At 26.7% G+C, this 22,060-nt stretch overlaps 2 protein-coding genes across 6 annotated transcripts; one reads left to right on the top strand and one right to left on the bottom strand.

Annotated features, from left to right (window-relative positions):
• The first annotated feature begins 1,210 nt into the window (after positions 1–1,210).
• On the top strand, positions 1,211–15,379 carry LOC114130499 (protein scabrous-like). Its single transcript, XM_027995486.2, has 8 exons — positions 1,211–1,569; positions 4,768–5,101; positions 5,889–5,936; positions 6,567–7,013; positions 7,803–7,916; positions 10,451–10,547; positions 12,144–12,326; positions 13,849–15,379. Exons 1-8 carry the CDS (start codon positions 1,226–1,228, stop codon positions 14,265–14,267), a joined length of 1,986 nt encoding a protein of 661 aa, XP_027851287.2. The 5' UTR covers positions 1,211–1,225; the 3' UTR covers positions 14,268–15,379.
• On the bottom strand, positions 14,828–22,052 carry LOC114130503 (solute carrier family 35 member C2). 5 transcript variants are annotated; one of them, XM_050203814.1, is made up of 7 exons: positions 19,208–19,352; positions 16,934–17,148; positions 16,793–16,865; positions 16,603–16,721; positions 16,153–16,286; positions 15,739–15,902; positions 14,828–15,679 (listed from the first exon to the last, which is right to left on the bottom strand). In XM_050203814.1, exons 2-7 carry the CDS (start codon positions 17,056–17,058, stop codon positions 15,416–15,418), a joined length of 879 nt encoding a protein of 292 aa, XP_050059771.1. In that variant the 5' UTR covers positions 17,059–17,148; positions 19,208–19,352; the 3' UTR covers positions 14,828–15,415. The 5 variants fall into 5 exon arrangements, 4 of the variants coding, with proteins under 4 accessions (XP_050059771.1, XP_050059769.1, XP_050059776.1 ...); XM_050203812.1 differs by lacking the exon at positions 19,208–19,352 and adding an exon at positions 17,246–17,587; XM_050203819.1 differs by lacking the exon at positions 16,934–17,148 and having other exon boundaries at positions 19,208–19,392.
• Between the last annotated feature and the right edge of the window lie 8 nt (positions 22,053–22,060).

The raw sequence follows: 22,060 nt of genomic DNA, 5'->3' as shown, positions 1-22,060 counted from the left end.
TACTAGTAAAATTTGAGTTTCTTGGGATAGATGCCTAAATATTATTTTTTTAAATAACTATATTATATCGAATTAAAAAATAAAAATTTAATAATATATTTGTAGTATATTTATTTTCTTTCCTAACGATTTTGATTTTAATAGCAATATAATATATGAAGACGCATCAAGTATATTAAAGTGTGATGTAGGCACTAAATAAATATAAATAATAAAATGTTATAAATAGATAACCAAATTAAACAAATGTAACAATATTTGTGTTTTTGAAGTTTTATATTTTAAAGGTTAAAACTCCTCAGAAATTTTAAATTTTCAAATTTAAGACTTTTGCTCAAAATATACGAAATAACGACTAATAGAGAAAAAGTTGTTAGCCGATATTAAAATCCGTTTAATTATTAGTGATTGCCGATTGATCAGCATAAATTGGAATTAAATTATGTTATTATTTTATACAGTGATGGATGCAGGAATACGAACAATATAAATTATGCTATAATGTCTATATTACGTTTGTATAGATGAGACATTTATAGTAAAATAATGCGATGGTAGTCGAGCTTATAGTGTCTAATAAATCGAAATGAATAACGATGTGTATAGATTACACTTAACAGTTTACTCTATCAATAAGAGATCAATAATTGTAACGATTAAATGATCAATATAGATATATAACTATTCAAGATAATGTAATATGAAACAATACCTATACACTTCAAAAAGTTGTATTTCAATGGAAAACAAAGAACTTACCCTACCTATGGAAATAAAAAATGTAATAAGCTAGGTAACGAACTCATCAATGAAGTCTATACATAATGCATCTTATAGTTTCACTTTATTATATAGAACTATAAAAATGAAATAATTCAAACACGACGTGCATTAGCAATACGTTTAACAGTGCGTTTAACTCTTGCAGTATCCGATCATAAATAATTAGCGAGTAAGTCCGGTACATATTTAATTCAGAGAATCAACTGATCCACGTGCCTAAGCTCGTTGAACACCTGCAGAACTGGATTTTTTTATTGATCAAATGTTGATATAATAGAGTGTCCGAATAAATAACCACTTTAATAACAATTCTTTTAATTTTTTTCCTAGCATAAATTTTGTTTTTAACTCACTCGTGTTTCTGCAATGTTATATTACAGTGTATAATATAAATTATAAGAACACGTTAGAGTAAAAAAAAAAAACCGGATTCGATGTACGCATGCGCAAACTGAACACGAGCCATATACCATCTGCTCCTGGCCGGGGTACAGGGACAAGCCTGAACGGACTAGTTTACCGCGTTCAGTTTGAAACGAAGTGTTCAAGCAAGACAACAATCATGTGTTTGTTCCTTAAAATAACTGTTGCTATATGCATGTTCACGGGTCTTGTCGAGGCTGAGACAGCCCTCGATACAGACGATTTGAGAACTATAAAAAACCAACTGAACTTGCTGATGGAAAAAAGACAACAGGATTACCAGCAGTTGGAAAAATCACTCTACGAATCTCTGAAAGGAAGCACAGATCTCGATGCGTTGAAAGAAGAAATTCAATTAATCAGGTAATTACAATATTATGTTTTTAAGCTATTTCCAAGTATAAACTTAAATTCTCAAATATCTAAAATTAGTCATCGATATAATAATATACATATATATACAACTACTATTTTACTGATAGACCACCTATTCGATAAGTACAATATTAAAATTATTTATCAACGTAGGTATTAGTATATATTACACTAATGAATATTCTTTAGCCTTTACTCATTAAAAATTACATTTTTAACTTAATTATAAATTCCAAAGTAAAACAAGACCACAACAAGTTTTAAATCTCAAAAATTTGTTTAGGTAAATTAAAATAACTAATGAGCCAATTTTATAATTAAATCCAATAATGTAATGTAATGTCATAATTATATGGTTTAGATAACATTAGCTTTAATTAAATATTATTAAAAAAAAACATATATATTAATTAGTTATAGAATACGATTATTAAAACTATAAACTATGTATTGATTTAAGTACCTATTTAATAATATTAATTATTATATTTCGTACATAAAATTAATAATTATATAATATAGTAGTATAGAACTTCTAGTAACTAGATAATATGTAAATTTAACATCTTTAATTCACTTATGCCAAGTTGCATAAGAAAATATATTAATTTAACGGTTCATTAAAATTTAATGGGCCAATCATGGGCTATCAAGATATACTTAATGAACCATTACCTTTTTATTGATTCACTAAATATTTATAATAATTGTTTATGCAACCAGGCATTGCAATATTTATTTTTAACTAATTAAACACTTAATTACACGTATACAAGAAAATTATAATTGTATGAACCCAGTAAGATTTTTTATTTTTGTATATATTTTTTGATGTAGTATAATAACTAGTATAACCATAATATAAATATACGTTTAATTTATATTTATCAATCACTTCAAAATATTGACTGAAATTTATTTTAAGGATTTACGTAAAAAACTTAATAACTATAAACCTTTATCTATTACGAAAACTCCAGTGTTTTGATCAGGGACGGATCCAAGGGAGCTTAGGTGCCCAGGACCCAACTCCAGACATATTATTTCTTAAAAATTTTTCTACTACTGAAGGACGAAATGACTCTACCTTGAGACGGATAAAAATCTATCTATGCTCACGAATGCATCGCCTTACTTCGTTATGTTTACTAAGTATTCATAAGGAAATTAAAATAAACATTGACGTAATAATTGACCGTTTTGGAAAAAGTGACAATGTGAAAATACGTTTAGATTTTGTTATTTAATATATTTATAAATATTACCTATATAAATATAATCATAAATTTATCTATTACATTGATTATACTATTAGGAAATATTTTTTAAATTAAGAATAAAATATATTTTATTATAATAGTATTTATGTTGTAAAAATTTTGGGTCCTATGATTAGATAAAATTTCCATACAACATATAATATAGCCATAAAATTAACTTTAAAGTATTTTAAGTATTTTAAATCAGTTAGATTTTAAAATAAACACTGAACAGTTATAATAAATTCAAAAAAAAAAATTAAAACATCTTAAAAAAAAAAAAAAATACTATAATTACCTGTATTATTTTCAAAACATAAAGTGCAGTGATCTTGAAAACAGTCCTGGTAAAATGCGAGTTATAGAGAACAAAATAAGAGTGTGGATTAAATGTTAAACTAAGACGTTAAAATCGTTACACAATTCCACGTGCCTAGAGAAATAGTATTTTTAGAAATAACTAACTGGCAAACGCAAGGAGTTATTTACAATGTGTCATATAGTGTTGGTTTTGAAAACAAAATATTAGGCTTATGGAATATCTCACTGTTATGACTTATGGGTGTACAAGAGTTTAAAAATTAAAAAATAAGTTCCATGTGAAAATAAAATGTTACAATGTTATATATTTATTTTAAATAATTTCCTATATTCCTACCGATAAATTTAGATTCCAAAAATTGAATTGTTCTATTCTATGAAGTCTACATTTTTATTATTTTTATTAAGTATCAACCAAATGTACCAATCATAGTGATTTATTAAATAAATAGCATTTGATCATCATGTCCATTGTCCACCTATATTTGTACATATTAGTCATTAGTGTTATGCAAATGCTTTCGAATACCTACCTAACCTTGTCTATCTGTTTTTGAGTGTCGTCTGATTAATAAGAGATTAAAATTATATTATGTAAAGATTACAATTTTCGTTTTTTATACTATGTAATACAATTAAATAACAAAATGTCTATCAATAATTTACAAAACTGCTAACCATAGACTTATTATAAGTCTATGCTGCTAACTAATTATTTAGGTATTGACAATGATAATAATATGTATGAATACGTAATGATCACTTTCAACATTATTATGCATAATAAATATAACAATAAATGAATAAATAAATCAACCTAGTATGATAATTAGCAATTAATTATTTTTATGTTAAAGTTATACATAATATTTTAACAAATTTAAAAAAAGGAACATAGTATATACTATCCATACTACTTGTTAATCGTAATTCATAAAAATAAAATAATAGTCAGATATTTTTTTATTAGTTACTCGATAAACATTAAGTTTACCTACATTATAATTGTTAATAATATATCATTTTTTAAACTAGATGTCAAGTTATTAAAATTTATTAATTACTGTATTGTTTACAAGCTATACCTACAACATTTCTTGTTAAATATGAGAGTTATTTATTAACAAATAACTAGTTTTATAGTTAAAACTATTGTTTTTTTTACGTGTAGTTAACATAAAATTTTGGGTATTTACATAGAATGAAAGATGAAATAAGGAGTAAAATTATATATCGTATGCGGATGTTCACACATTGGCGTGTTTATTTTTAATTGTTAAACAAGTTACACAAAGTATAACGTTCGTTTTGGGGTTATGCTCAGTAAAAATAAATATACATAAATACATAATACTATTATTCTCGATGATTAAAACGAATATAATATATTCATAGGCTTTTCGCACTATAATTACGACCATTACGCTAAGAAAAGCAGTTTTAACAATTCAGTAACACGACTTCTTATTTTAATATTATATACACTAATAATGGATAATAGGTATTATAGCCGTTATAACTTACTATAATCAACAATTTTAGATTAAAATTTAATTATTTTGATAATTATTTTATACCATACATAATGTGATTGTCTTTATATTAGGGATGAACATTCTAGGATGGCCCAATCTAGCAATGATGGGATCCGCGATAAAGTAGCTGTAGGATGGTTAAAGGAAGTGATCGGTGGTTTGAGATCAGAAATGCAAGCAGTGTGGTCGGCCATCAATGAAACAGCACAGATTCACAAGACTGTGGCCATACAAAACGATCTACAAGCACTAAGGAATGACTTGGATTCCGACCGAAAAGACTTACAAACAATGCAAGGAGAATTATTGTCAGTTAAGAAGAATGTCGAAGAAATATCAAATAAACATTCCGAATTGGAGAAAAAGATTAACATCATAGCTAAACATAAAAACATAATCGATGAAGTGAGTGCAATTAGTAATTATTTCTTACATTTATATTTACCTATATAATATATAATAAAAAGCAGATTAGAAATACGTTGATTTTGTTTACTTAGCTACTTAGGACTTAGGTATATTAAATAATAATAAAAGAAAATATATTCAAATCACTTGCGTAAAATTATTGACAGAAAAACCATTTCGCTGTTTACGATTAATTAAAGACAATAATTGCAGATAGTTATTATAAGAAAAAACGTATTACAAACGTATTATATATTATAGTTTAAATTACCTACACAACTGTATGCAATGTGTGAATAATAATATTATTGACACCAATGCCTACATAATCACTATAATACGCGATCTTTTCTATATTATTTTCGTGTTATTTACAATTAAATAAAAAATAAAACATGACACTTTATACGCATATATAGCAATCGCAATTTAAAATGTTACATTGAGATGTATTTAACCACAACAAAATAACAATAAAAAAAAAACAAGGACCAAATTGTACCATTTGTACCTTAGAGATAATAATAATTACTATCAAACCATATGGCCAACGTGGGTGCACCTCTGCCACTAGACAGAGAATATCTACTCTTGCATTGACCAAATGGCGTTTTCGGTGTTTTTTTATTTAATGGTAAGGATCAAAATGAACACATATAGGTATACTGTCTAATCGCGTATCCGTCTATTATAATATTATATTGGTTCCTTCAACAAAAGCGAGTGTGGTAACAAGACAAAACATAGAGTCACGTTTATAATTATTATTGTATTTGTTTTCCAGAAAAACAACGAAAACGACGTACAAACAGCATACAACAACGTTTATAAAGTGAGTGTTATTGTATACTTATTACTTAATAAAACATCCACATAGCATTTATAAACCTAAAATAAAAACTATATATTTCTCGTTTCTATTATTCTACACCTATAGTAGTATTGAGTTGTAAAGTAACGTAATTTCTCTACCTACTCATTTTAACTCAATTTTTACTAAAATAATTCTATAATTATTAACTATAACGTTGACTAACAAATTTTAAGGGTACATATAATAAAATTAAATTTTTCAGCAAAATACTTAATGTTCATTAATCTAATATTGAAACGTGAAATACTGATAAATTTATATTACAGATATTATATAAATATTCATGATTAAAAAAAAAATAACTGATATAATTATAACATAAACATAATGTCACTGTAAATATTTAGTTATACTTCTCTAACTCTTTTAAAATAATACTAAGTAACTATGTTTAGTAGGTATATAAAGGTATATTAAATACAACAAATCACCTTTTGATGAAACTGATCTGTTAATTTTATTAAATAATAATACTTACCGACTTACTGGACATTCAAACACTACAGCTTACTATTTTGAACTGCGTGTATTATACAACAAGTATACACAAGTAAATAATACCGGCATTTGTTATTTTTTTGAATGCAGCGAGTGGCTTTTGACTCTAACGACAACAACATTAACGCTGAGCGTCTAAAGACGAACGTAATCACCACCGTGGTGACGGATCGGGAAGCGCAAGAACTGGAGCAGCTAGAGTCGTCGCGCAAGTATCTGGTTCACCGAATGGCCCGTCTGGAGAAACGCATGAAGGGCGTGCTGTATAGGGAGAGCGCAGCTGTGGAACGGGAAAATCGGCTTTCCCGGTTAGAGGCCGATCTGAACGCCACCAAAGAAGCGTTGGCATTTAATGCTACACGCCAGGATGCCACACAGGACCGGCTACACGGATCTTTGCTGGAGCTGCTGGAGAGCGTGGAAAACCTCGACGATCGAGTGGACGCGTGTTTGCCGGAAGTCCGCAAGGAAATATCGAAAATCGAATTCACCGTGGCTCGGATAAACGCGTCTGTAGCCATCATTAAGGAAGATCAAGTGAGTCTGACAGTATAATACTATCTATTATGTAAATCGTATTATTCTTACGCGACATTCCTACAAGCATATTTACTTTTTTTAATTAGAACTCTCTTTTTTATGTTAAGTAGATAGATAGTTTTTCTAAAAGTATATATGTATTTAAATCAAAATGTCAACGAATAGGTACCTACCTATTTTTTTTATGTATATACTTTATACATAGGTACTTTAACAAAACGAGTAAATGACAATGTAGTGCTTGTTAACAATTAACATATACGTATACATTAGCTAATATTTAAAAACACTTATAACTCAAATAGAAATACACAATATTATTACAATTTTTAACATAATATCTGTTAATAATATTTTGAAAAGGATAAAATTGGAGTGAACATACTCTATGACCTATGTAGGTAGATGCTAATAGGAAATTTTAAGCTTCCAAAAATTTCATAACAATAAAAATCTTTTAATAATGATTGTTTATGTTCACACTTATTCTGTTAATTTATGATTAATTAAAGAATAAAGCTTATAAACAAATTAATAGAAATATATTTAGTATATTATTGCAAAGATTAAGCTTATAAGAATTATTTAAGATTAAGAATAAAGTCAAACTAATGGAAAAATTTTTAAACTTAATATACTAATTAACACTGAACCGTCTGAACCTCTGAACTAAATATATATTTAGTTCAGTGGTCTAAACATATGCGCTTTATATATATACTTTATACGTGATAGCTGATAGTTATCACCGAGTTTATTGTAAATTTACATTGATTATATTTTCAGAACAATCAAATGTTGACCACAAAGGCTCTCGGTGAAGGGATGTCAGCCATACAAAGAAAAATTACTAAGCACGACAATGAAAAATCAACCGGAAAAACAGTTGCCATCCATCATGTAAGTATACTGTGGAAATTATTACTTATTACCTATTATGCATAATTTATAGGCATTCATACCTTTACCGCTTTACCGCAGCTGTATGACTACTTAAAATTAATTAACAACGGGCACTGCAATAAATTTCACCCATGTTGTGGTCGATGTATACAAAAGGTACCTTTAATATACCCTAAAATTGCAACAGTACATCGTGCAGACCGCAGGGTTCTTTTTGGTCCTTTCAATTTTAATTTTCCCCGAAGGTATATTATCGTAGTTTTTATTTTTGCAAAAAAAAAAAAAATAATTTCTGAAATGTTGTCATTGTTTGTCCATAATATAATATTATGTTTATATAATATTATAATATTACGTCGACGTTTGCACCCGTACGCAATTCGCTGAATTTTCATTCTGGTCAACAAAAAACTGGTCCATCGTCATCTGCGGTGGTTTCATAGATCGCTATAAGCTATAATATATTATTATTGTAACACGCGGACGATAATAACGTATAGGGGCCCCCGGAGCGACGCACACGCTACCCGGCGGCGGCAGGTGGTTAGTGTTTTTACCATAATATTCGTTTCATCCCGACGTGAGCACGAGGTCACAGTCGGCGGCGGCGCGGCGGTGGTCAGGTGCTACTCACACCTGCCCAATTCCATATGTCGGACGAACCGGCTCCTCGTAATACACTCATTGTACAGCACGCACGCACGTATTAAATATAGTGAGCCTATAATAAATAACATGATGTATAGTGAATTATGAAAGTTATTATAATATGCACGTATTTGAATAATAAAAAAAAAAAATTAGGTTGCACAATAATATTCGAATAGGACAACCATTATTGCAACGGTTAATATTGTAGGACGGACAAAATTAAAACAATGAAATATACGAACAAATGTTGGCACAATAATATGCAAATGCATGGTCGAAAAATTCAATAAAACGGAAGTTTCGAGCACTCGAGTGACAAATATAATACACATTCCGCCAAAATATATATATATATATTTTTTTTTAATTGTTATCTCGAGAATATTATTAGGAAAAAACCTGTTAAAACAAAACGGTTATAAAAAAAATATTAATTTTTAATTTGTATACTGCAACGTGCCAACGTCTAAATCGAGCGTACGATAGACAAGTGAATATAGTTGTACGCTCGTTGTGATATTATCATGATAATACATTTTTTTTGCAAAATACGAGTATAAAGTGTTTCTTACTCCCACGCTGTGTAGTAAAATATGTAATGCAATTATTTCAAAATATTATTTTTGGAATTTTTTGTAGTAAGTACTTGAGAAATGTCCAGTAGATATAAAACTCCTATTTTTCAAATGAGAACCGCCTTTTTACTGTAAATTATCTAACGGAAAATGTTGACATATATCAAAATCCAAATATCAAAAAGTAGGTTCAGATTTATTTGACTTCTGTAATTAGAAATAACGATGATAGGTATGATATTATTGATATTGGGTTTGGAAGATATGGACGATATAGTGGCTATTCCCTACAATTTTAGTAATTAATATTTTATATTGTTGTACAACTATATATGTTTAAGAATAATAATTATCCATTGTATACTATACTTACGTGTGTTGTCTCGTATACAAACATATAATATTATATAACAAATTTGTTTTCAATATAATTGATTTTATGTATAATATTAGAGTGACTTAAACTCTAAAGGCCAAAGTTAAGAACATTATCCGATATTTTTCGTCGTTTGTTTACGATATTTTAATTTTTGAACGAGCTTAATGTAATCATTGATTTTAGAATAATCAATGATATAATTAAAATATTGTAAATAACTGATAAGCTAATAACAAGTTAAGAATTTAAGTCAATACTCAATCCACTCTAATATTCATTCCAACAACACAACGTTGATACTACTGACCGAAAATTTGCTTTGTTGTATGTCTGGAAAACAAAGACAACACAATATATGGGTATAACAATCTTTTAAATAGTACAAAAACATTCAAGGACTTTAAAACATGATTTTTAATAGTAACTACCTATATTAAAATGAAAAATTGAGTATATTATTAGTAAATAAAAATAGGCTGAATCCTCCTATATTTGCTGTCAACATGTGTGTGTTTAGTGTATATATACTATATAGATATATCCGAGGAAAAACATTTTTTTGTAAAATAACGGTTTATGATGATACCTAAATAGTTTAAGATCTATTAGCAAGTATTTTAAAAATCCCGAATAATAAAATATTTTTAACTAAAAAAAAAAAAATGATTTATAAAAAACGATTTTTTAAATATTTAATCAGCTAAACAGTTTTGTCAGATATTATTATTACCCAAGATCGTTGAATATCAATAACCATTAATTTGTTTAAAACTATTTATGCTCTTAGGCTTTAATATACATATACATTGTCGTAATAACCACCGCTAATAGCTAATTAACATATTTTTGCATATTTTATATAGCTTGTATATGGAAATACTTATAAATTGATTTCAATCTAATAGAACCATTGTTTTCATTTTTAGATAATGAAAGAAAATTGCACGGAATGCACATATGTAATCGACGAATTGGCCACATTGCAAAATTCATTCGAAAGAATTGTCGACGGACTTCCTAAAGGTATGTGAGAACTATCCCACATTTGTCAGTGCGTGTATAATTATAAATATCGTATTATTAGCATTTAAATATGTGCAATTATTTTCACTATAACTTATTAAAAAAAAAAATAAAAATGTTTTATTCATCTACAATAATAGTCGTATAAATTATCACAAGGGTAAAAAATGTAAAACGCAAGTATAATATATGATGTCGTATATGCCAGATGCCTATTACATTTTAACATTCTTACGATTACACCTGCAATACATAATATAACAAAACAAAATACACTCTTCAAATGAAATAAAACAGTATTTTACTTAGAAAGTAGAAGTTAAAATAAAACATGTTTGTATATTATATATTATACACGTATGTCTAAATGTTTTACATATTACATTCATAATATTATAAAAGAATAATGTTAAAAGACACATGTAAAGTTAAAATAACTGGAGTTGAAATCGAAAAAGTCCGTTGAAAAATTCTTGAAGCGTAAATTATAAATAGGGTGGCTTGTATTACCCTGCAGCAATATAGAAATATTTACTAGTTAATTATTTTGATCGGTTAACCATATCGAATATGACTGCAGGTGGTTTTTTTATTCATATTCATCCGGTTACTATTGCATTGTTTCCGTTTTCCATGTTTATATATGCGCGTCATGTAGTAAAATAAGAACACGTATAATACTATTAACTAATTAGTAATTACTGAGTATATCTACTGGTATGACTAAAAGTATATCCATTATTTCATTATATGCGTACCTTCATCTGAATAAAAATTATAAAATTTACTTAATTACCTAGTCAGTATTTCCATAAATGTATAACTAATAGTCTGAATTACATGTTTAAGGAATATCCAAATATAATACATAAAATACTATTTATATGTTGTAACTAAACATATATCTACATATAGTACATGTACATTGTATATACTATATACATATTATATAGGGAAGGAGGAGGGGTACTTGCCCCACTGCCTCTGAACTCAGAAGTATGGTCGGGGGGTGACAAATTACCAAATAACAGTGATATAATAGAGAGGTGCTGATAGTTATGAGAGGGCACTAATTTTATAATTTTCTCCGGATAAAAAATATGCTAGATCCGATTGTATTATATTTTAGGTACCTATAATTCTTTTTTCGCATTCTTCCAAGAAATGTCTGGTTTATATTCTAAAACAAATAGGTATTATGATTTTTTATTTTAAAAGCAAAAATAATATATATATTTACCATGTTCCATAATGGTTTCTATGATTTAAAATTAGTTTTTTTTAAAAAACACTTGAGACTTAAAAAATATAAACATTGTAAAAATATAACAAAATATTTTATTTATCTATCATTAGTTTACATAAATTAATATTAATTTTTAAATGTATTGTATTATTATAAGGAGTAAGAACATAAAATATTTATGTAATTTTTATAATTAAAAATTATATGTAGGTACCTCTACCTAAAATACATTTAAGTATAACTAAAAAAAAAAAATACCTAGGTATTTACTTATTTATAAATAGAACCTATATGTTTACTCAGAAGTTTTTAATTTAATTAATTTAAATGTATAATCAAATGTGTTATAGATTGTTCTAAAATGAAATCCTCGGGAACGTACTTGATAGCACCTGATGGAAAAAACCCCTTGCTTGTTCAATGCGATATATCAGATGGTATGTCCTGGATCACGATACAAAAAAGGACCAATGATCGTCTCAAATTCAATAATAATTGGAACGAATATGCCAAAGGATTTGGAAATTTATATGGTAAGTAATAAAGTAAATATCAGAATACTTAAGACAATATTTAAGTTAATTTGGAAGTAAACTAATGTGTAACTTCGTGTTCAATAATATTACAATTACCTATATATTTAAATTGGTTTGGTACGTGAATTAATAATTTTGTTAGTTCAAAAAATCTTGGGATAAGTAATTGAGAATTATTTAAATGTACCTATACAATATGTCAACATGTAAACTCCCTTAGATTCTACAAGGTCGAACACAATATTCAAAAGGTTTTTATTCGTGAATAACTTTTACAGCTAAACCCTACGTCTCCGCGGGTCTACAAAAGTAAAACATTATTATAGGTAACCCTTTCGAAAACCAGATAATAAAGAATACCTAAGAGTAACGGTATTTTTTCAAGGATTTACTGAATACTGATGCGCAGTTTAAAATGTATTGTTACAAAAATTCCTAACATACCTACAAATAGTACAAATATACGGTTTAGACGGTTTAGTCACTTACTTCCTATAATATATGGGTTATGGTTAGGTATTACACAATGCTAGGTACCTATGAGTATATGAGCTAAAAACAAAATTATTGTATATAGTTAAACTTTTTAACTAAAAAAAAAAACACAAAAATCAAGACGCAATTATTTTCACTATACATTCGATCATTTAATAAACTAAAAATGTAAAATTAGTTCACTTTTATTATGCATGTATACATAATTGGTTTAAATAAACCTAGTACACACCTACCTATAATCTAGGTATATACTAGCTGTTCTTAACATATACAAACAAAAAGAATATGTTGTAAGTGCGCCATATTTTATTTTAAATAATTTTGTATTCATTCGTCCCTTTTACGTAATTGGGTATTTACTGTTTTAGTTGCACATCACTCATGCTTATATCCTGCGTTTAAATAGAAAATAGTTAAAATTATAGTTACCTATTATAGTCATGACATGGATCTTTCTCGTAAATGTTACCTATAATTCAGTGACGTGGCTCACAGTCAACGGTATAAGTGATTCGATAGGGTATTAAAAAATAAACTATTCCCATATATTCATTGCACCATGCCACCATATTATTCAATGATAGTATACCTATATGAACACCTATGGTAATATAGTATAATCGCTATAGCTATTTTTATTCGAAAAAAAAGTAACTTATTCTAAATCCTGATATTTGAACTGTTTATACTTATTTTACTTCAGAAAAAAAGTTTGTTCTCGGAAGCCCCCTTATTCAATGTATGGTATATGTTTAGTATAACAAGTAGTAGATGAGTATTTATTCATATACGTTTTAAATACAAAGTATAAGGAAATTAATGGAATTTTATGTAAAAATCATATACTCGTACCTACCTACGCATAATTTAAGGAAAACCAAGGTTATTCTGTAAAACTTTTAAAGAGAAACATTTTCTACAGCCGACTATTGAATGCCTACTCAATATCAGCTGTTTTTAACATAATCATTTCTGTATTACTGTTATATTATACACTTACTATATAAATTACGATTTACAGGCGATTTTTGGTTGGGCAACGACGCCATCCACCGGCTAACAGCGGATAACGGGTCTTCACTGCGCGTCCAGATAACCGACATATACGGCAACGGTTGGAGGGCGGATTACGCAAATTTTGCAGTGTCGAACGCCACCGACGGTTACCGGCTGGATATTTCCGGTTATCGCGGAAACGCCACGGACGCCCTGTCCTTCCAAAACGGCCACCGGTTCAGCACGGCGGACCGCGACCAAGACGACAGCGCTGCAAACTGCGCGGCTAACTACGAGGGCGGCTGGTGGTATTCGCGGTGCCAACACGCCAACCTCAACGGCAAGTACAACTTTGGGCTGACGTGGTTCGACACCAGCCGCAATCAATGGATGGCGATCGCCGAGAGCGAGATGAGAATTGGACGTCCGGTGTCCGCTCAATAACATGTCATTGTAGATCACCTATATTATTATAATATGTACAATATCATGTATTATAAATACTCGCGTCCAAACGACGTTCAACCCACACGTGTGCTAGTCAAGTGAAGACAATGTTGAGTTTATATTATTATTTATATATCTGCATAATATTGTCAGTTTCATTTTTATTCTATTTTTCTATTTATATTTTGAACTGATTAGGTAATAGAGTTTTGATAGTTTTTGATTGACATCATTCGACTTACATTTTTTTCAATCTATTTTGATGTTAAATGTTAATAATTATCACTATATAGTCTGTAAGAATAACAAATACACCTTTACATTTAAGGTGAATTTTAATATAAATTGTACATACATGTATAATTTAAACAAACATTTTTTTTTGTTAAATATTGATCTCGAAACATGATCAATAATTATTTAAGTACTTAATAATATTATTTATAGTTACTGACTATGTTTTTTTTCTATTATTATACGTGTATTGAATCACTGCACATAATTTTTATGTATTAAACAAAAAGCACATTTTTTAATTTTAAAAGCACAGATACAAATAAAAGTACAAAAATATAATGCATACTTATGCTTAATACAACAATACATAAATAGTTCCATAAATATCTTAATTTATAATGTTCATGAAGTATTGTAATTTGTAAACAACATAATGTTTATTTTTGTAATGCCAACAATAATAAAATGTATAAATAATATTTGATTATGTACTATTTTAATAATAATTTATCGTACATTTCTTTACACACAACCGATATTTAGCTATTTTAGCTTAAACCTTCCATTAAATTAAAAATAATAATTTAAACAATCATAAATATAAGTATATATATGTACACAATTTAATATATCTATATATTTTGTTAAGTTCATGTTAATAAATAATGAATAAAACAAACTAAATGTTTTCAAAATTAATTTGCAATAACAATCAAATTAAAATTTAAGTGAGTGTGATTTTAAATACTAAATAAACAAATAATAAATACAATTGCGGTATATATCACAGTTATTTAAACAATCAAGTCGGTGAATATTAAACAATGTTGAATTTTTAAGATTGGAAATGTATTCAATTTAAAAAAAAAAGTTCACAGCCTTTTAAACATAAAGCATATCAACATAATTTAAGAACGTCTCCTGTTTAATATATCAAAAAGCACTTCAGTAGAACTATTTGAATCACCAGAATCATCAGAATCACTATCTGGTATCGTTAAATGTTTATTATCTTCGTTATCAATAATACCATATCGATTTTCAACTGATCTTGAAAACTTTTGCCATACGTGTCCACTTACACCTATCAAGCACATTGCTAAACCTAAGTACTTCATGGTAGTCAATTTGTCACCATTCCACTCCACAGCCAATATCAAAATACAAATTTCCTAGTAACAAAATACTCAATTAAAAAATATAATAAATTAATAGAATAAATTATACTGACCTTAATAATACCAACTACACTTAATGTAATGCTCGATGTTTTATATACAGCAAAATATTCTGATACTTCAAGTCCAAATGCAAGGCATGACCCAATTAACATGCGTAAAAGCATTTGATAGCATACGTTTTCATTATTGATCCACCAATTCCAAAAATCATTCCCTAAACCATTGTACAATACAAATAATTTAAAAAATAAAATACTATTGTTTAAAAGACAATTATTATTAATATTATTAAGTATTTCCAATTGTTAATTAGTAATTTATTATACAACTATATTTAAATTCATTATTTTTAAATTTTAACAATGTAAAACTAAGCCAAAAGTTAAAATTTAAAAGATTACTTTTAGCAGTTTAACAATTGATAATACATAATTATTTACAAATTATTCACAACAAATATTTACCTTCTAAAAACAATGAAATAGGAAATACTGTTATAAACATCCAGGGTTGACTAAAATACATCATATCAACAGGACTTTTCATACCCATATCTGCTTTCTGCATAACAAATTGTGATAATGTCCAACGAAAACCACTGCAATATACAAATACATATCATATAATATAATAGTATTAACATATATCAAGCATTACATTACTAATATTCTTACAGCTAAGGATAGGCATATAGGATAAGCCTAAGGATAAGCAATAAAAACATATATATTCAAATTAAGATATAATCGATCAATTTTATTGTTTACATTGCACGCATAACCAATGGTAACATCAAGTGCAGCCACAAATAATTATTTTTATATTAACAATTATGCCTTTAAGCAGAATTTGACACTTAATATATTATGAAACATATTTATTTACTTATAATAATAAATAATAACCAAACTTACCTGGCAAATGAGGCAGTCAATAATAAAATAAATCCTAATGTACTAAAATCTGTGGTTTTGAATGTGAACAAAAATAATCCTCCAGAAATTGAAAATACAATAATGAAAAGTACCACTGACTATAAATGAAAAAATATATATTTATTAAAATACTTATGAAGTATTATAAACTTTTATTTTTTTAACTTACTGCTTTTTCTAGACGTAAAATCAAAGCATTAACTAACACAAAAATGATAGCCGTTGATTTTGTCATAGTGTACCTGAAACAGACAATTTCATAATGTTTTGGTAAATAAATTAGTTGATATTTAAAATTAATAATACATACAATGAAACATTAACAAGTTCTAGACCCCAATTTGAAAATCCAACATCTATACCGCTTGAAATTCCAATAGGTGCAATTTTTGAAACTTTACTGTCCCAAGATAATTGTACAATAGGAATTCTCATAATTGTAAAATATAAATACCGAACAATTATTGAGGCAAGAAATTTTAAAACCAAGTGACATGAAACAACAAGCAGAGGAAAATGGAAAATCTATAAACAAAAAATATATATATTTTGTTTAAAATAAAACCAAAAACAGAATTACGTAATTTTTATTTAAAAAATCTTAATTAACAGCTGTTCATACTTGTAAAAACGATCTTTGGTAAAATGTAATTGCAATTGAGAAGATAAAATACGGCAGTATTAAAAGACTAGAACTAACTACAGTTTTAAAACGAAACGGCATCATGGTTATAAAATGTTTAAATTTGAAATAAATTTTGAATTTATTCATTTAATAATTGTAATGCGTGGCAAACACAAGAGTTTAAAAGAGTTTTAACTTGTTTACAAATTAAAAGGAAATAAACAGATGAATTATCATTAATTAAATGCATCTTAGAGGCGCTAAAAAACACGATAAGAATACATCTAATTAAGCTATATTCAAAATTTGTTAAATTTAAAATGTTAAATAATACGTATAAAGATAAATAAATAAATTGAAACAAGGTAACAAAACACAAATAACAACACATCAATATTAATTTGTTGATAACTGATAAGAGATATGAGACTGGTAAGTGCTGTATATTATGAAGTACAAAATATCTCACAAACTTAATATAAAATATTTAAGAATCATAATGAAAGTATTACATTTGAATATTGTGATAATAAATTTAAAAATAATGATAATGACTAATGATATCTTATGAATTTTAAAAACCAATTTAATATCTGAACTCATTTATAAAATTTATTATTTATCTGACACTTTATATTGTCAATAAAATATGAATATAAAGATTAAAAAAATCATTATTTAACATTTTTGTTTCTCTTAGAATACAAAATCACTCTAAATTCAAAATCTAACTAATAAAATTGTTGAAAATTAGTAGAAAATAAATTTCTATGAAATAAATCTAGAGTAATTTAATTTAATAGAGAACACTCATTTCTTTAGAAAACACTTAAGTTTTGAAAATATATATTTTATATAAAGTCATTAAAAACCTACATTTTTAGAAAAAAATTATATTATTTACTAATTTTTATCATTACAATTATTAGTTTTTTACTCTTTTGAATAACAGAAAACATTTTTAACTTTATAATTAGAAGCATGGTATTTTTCAGAGTATTTCAATCTCCTTAGTATTTAACCTAAGTATACTTTTGTTAGAATAAAGAAATTAAAAACTACCTAAATATTTTAAAAAATAATGTAATACAGTCGCAAGTTGATTTTTGATGACAACAAAAATATTCTACTTTATCTAAAGGGATAATAATTTAAGTAACATTAAGTTTTCATACAAATTTATATAAAGAAAAATTTGAATGTGTTTCAAAAAATTCATAGATCAAAAATATAAAATAAATAAATACTTCAAGAACTAATTTTAAAAAAAAATAAGCAATTTAAAGTTCATAAAAAAAATAATAGTTATGATTGATAGATGTTTTTTTGAAAACTTCTGGAAGTGCTGGAAGCTTCTTACTTTTGACCTATATAATGCACCAAGAATATACAATTTTCCACCATAAACCACCCTTGAAGTTTTAAATTGAAGTATTATTTAAACAAGTTATGGTGTACACGGCAAAATAAAAAAATACACATTCTATGCATCATTGTAGAATCAATATATTCATCCCTCTGATCAGAATCTAAAATTATTATACGCGATTGATGTAGCTAATGTAAAGTATGCTTTCATTTTATCAGTCAATGTGGAACTTTCATTCAGTCTGTATATTCAGTACAATGAAATTGCAATTAAATTGTCGCCATTTAACATTTTAAAAATTTTAGAGAATACATTGTGTCAAAAATTAGATATGCAATAAATACATTCTTTTTTTCCTAAGTTATATATTATATAAACATTTATTTTAATTTTTTGTTAAGTAATTATATTACATATTTTAGTTTTTTTATTACATCAAAATTGTTTCCTTAGTCAAAAGATATTTGTTCTACTAACTACTTGGACAGTTGTTTATAAAAATCACAATTAAAAACAGAATCGCTCAAAATTAGATTTTATACTTAGAGAATAATATATTTGTAATAGTGTTTTTATTTTAATTACATTACCTGATACTACTGGCATTGTTTTTGTAAAATGCTTTCATCAAATATCATTATATTGTCTAAATCCCCATTGACTACAGCTTGATCAATTGCATTCCTTCTTTCATCAATTGTGCTCATAATATTCATTAGCCCTTGATGAACTATGGCAAATTCATCATTACAAGTGATTTGATTGACTATTAACTTCATTTTTTCCATGATACTTATTCTCTCATTTTCAATATTTGTCAATTGCTGTTGGTAATCTATAACCTGATTATCATCCAAAATCTGAAAAAAATATAAGTTGTAATTGAAACATTTTTCTTTTTATCATATTTTAATTCCAATCTAAACGATTTATTCATCAATTAGTAAGATCATTATTATAGCTTTTGTATCATTAGATTACTTCTTTTTTGTTCTACATTAAATAACATAAATTACATCCAGCTTATATACTTATTACAACAAAATTATACAGACTGAATAAAAAATCAATGAAGATAAATTTAATTAACAATAAATTAGTGTATACTATATATAATATATGACTGTATGAGAATAAAATTAATAAAAACTTCATATGATGCTATTCAACAATAAAAAAACATATAGGATACAGTGGCGTAATTTGGTCATGTTTGTAAGGGAGGATGAAATGTTTTATATTTTACTTATAACCCCCCCCCCCCAAAAAAAAAAATAAAATAAAAAATACATTGTATTTATCATAAGCATTTCTTTTCAGAGCAATCAATGTATTTATGCACGTGACAATAAATAACTACAAAATATTCAATAATATACAATAATATCAGTAAATAAATCGCCACTTATAGGATTTATTATGTCTTATAATTTAAATATGTAAGTAAAATAATTTGAATTGTTTAATGTTATGATTAATTTTTGTTTAACAAGACTAATAAAAATATTATAACATAAGGCACGGGTAAAATTTACTTACTTCATGATTAAATTCCAAAATTGGTATTTGTTCATTTGACTCTATTATTTGTTGTTCAACGTTTAAGTCATCGTATAAAGGTTGAATTTTATTTGTATAGTTATTTTTTAAGTCTATATGATCTGAAGTCAATAGTGTATTATTTACATCAACAATACTTTGTTTTTCAGATTCCACACAATCATTCTCTGAATTTAATAGTGGTGACTTTTTGTTATTTTGATCATTAAATAAATCTACCAGATCACCATCAAAAACATTGTTGATTTCTACTGTGTCAACTAGTTTATCATTGGTTTTAATCATGGTATTATTTCTCTTTGCAGCCTCTTTTAGAGAACTATTAATTGTAACTAAATCTTTTCTTGTTAAATGATGCAAACGACTTGTTGAATTTAAAGTTTTAACAACGTTTAGAATATCATTGTAATTAGTATTGGGCATTTTTAATTGTTCAGCCAGGAAATCTTTCTCATTTTTGGCTAGAGTTAAACGTTTTGGTTCTAAATCATGGCCAATATGAGTTTTAATATAAAGTACACTAACTTCGTTGTCAAAAACCATTACATCCATTCTAGCTGGACAATAGGAACCAATCTTATTGGTACCTAGTGCCTTTAATTTTCTAATGTTATTGCCTTTAGGCTTATATTTTCCATCACGATGGCATTTAAAAAATAAGTGTTTTGAACCAGATGTACCAACATAAGTTGATCGAGCTTTTACAAACCTAAAACATAATAATATAATTAAACTTAATCACAACATGACTTTAACTTAAAATATTATTATTTACCTACCTACTAATATCTTGATCTTCAACTTCATACTTCCATGCGTAAAATTCATCTAAGCTATCAAACTTTAATTGTTCACTAACAATTTCTGTTGGATGGCAAAGCACATAATGTGCAGATAAATTACTTTTGGAGCAATGGTGATTACAAAACACACAGGATACTTTAAAAAGACTGTTCTTTTCATTCATATGGACACTTTTAATGTGCCGTGTCAGCATGAATTTTAACTGAGAACTATAGCCACATTCTGAACATGAGTAAAGAGAAGTTGCTACTTTATGCACATTCATATGCCTGTTGAATGACTGTTTGTAGGAAAATGATTTCTTACAAATTGAGCAATCATATTTTTTTGTGTTAGAATGTTTTGCTAAAATATGATTGTTCAAATGATTCTTTTTCGAAAATGTTTTCATACACTCTTCACATTCAAATTTCTTACTGTTTTCGGAAGACATGTTATCAGAATAATCAGTACACAAGCTAAAAAAATAGATTTTTTGCTATTGAAATAAGAACAGAAATATTATCCAAAAAAAATAACAATATTACCATCAAAATATAATCAATCTCATCAGTAGAATATTGTAGAAATATAAAAATAAAGCTCGTCTTGATTTAAGAATTCAAAATCATGGCTTCGTATACACGCCGAACAATAAATCACTGAACTATTAGAACTACTTAGAATTTAGAATTTACTAATTATGAATTCATAACATTAAAAAAATATGATTAAAATTTAAAACCATTACACTAATAACGATTTTAATAAATTCTTGTTAGAAAAGACTTTAATAATAATTATTAAATTATTTAACATTTATTAAGGTTATTGTCAATTGGTTATGCATTTATTTATAGGCTAGGAAGGTATAATGCTATTATTACGAGTAGTTTATTGTTAATAATTGTTATCATAATGATTTAATATTATGATTGATCAGCACAATTGTAATGTTATGTGTTGATCAGTAAAGTTATCCTCGACCACAATTATAATTATAGATATTAGATAAGTTCACAATATCACAATAAAAATGATTATTGTAAGACATACTTCAACATAATATTATTTGTATCTTTAATCCTAGTAAAATAGTA

Source organism: Aphis gossypii, chromosome 1, assembly GCF_020184175.1.
Source record: "Aphis gossypii isolate Hap1 chromosome 1, ASM2018417v2, whole genome shotgun sequence".
In the NCBI taxonomy this organism is placed as follows: domain Eukaryota; kingdom Metazoa; phylum Arthropoda; class Insecta; order Hemiptera; family Aphididae; genus Aphis; species Aphis gossypii.
The sequence above is the reverse complement of the archived record's forward strand: the minus strand, read 5'-3'. Positions and strand labels throughout refer to the sequence as shown.

Excerpts from the sequence above, each read along its gene's own strand:
- LOC114130499 (XM_027995486.2), top strand. The coding sequence starts at position 1,226 with ATGCGCAAACTGAACACGAGCCATATACCATCTGCTCCTGGCCGGGGT. Across the intron at positions 5,937-6,566 it reads CATACAACAACGTTTATAAA|CGAGTGGCTTTTGACTCTAA; the intron begins GTGAGTGTTATT and ends TTTTGAATGCAG. Across the intron at positions 10,548-12,143 it reads TGTCGACGGACTTCCTAAAG|ATTGTTCTAAAATGAAATCC; the intron begins GTATGTGAGAAC and ends AATGTGTTATAG.
- LOC114130503 (XM_050203808.1), bottom strand. The coding sequence starts at position 21,414 with ATGTCTTCCGAAAACAGTAAGAAATTTGAATGTGAAGAGTGTATGAAA. Across the intron at positions 20,887-20,956 it reads GAAGATCAAGATATTAGTAG|GTTTGTAAAAGCTCGATCAA; the intron begins GTAGGTAAATAA and ends ATTATGTTTTAG. Across the intron at positions 19,478-20,156 it reads TTTTGGAATTTAATCATGAA|ATTTTGGATGATAATCAGGT; the intron begins GTAAGTAAATTT and ends TATTTTTTTCAG.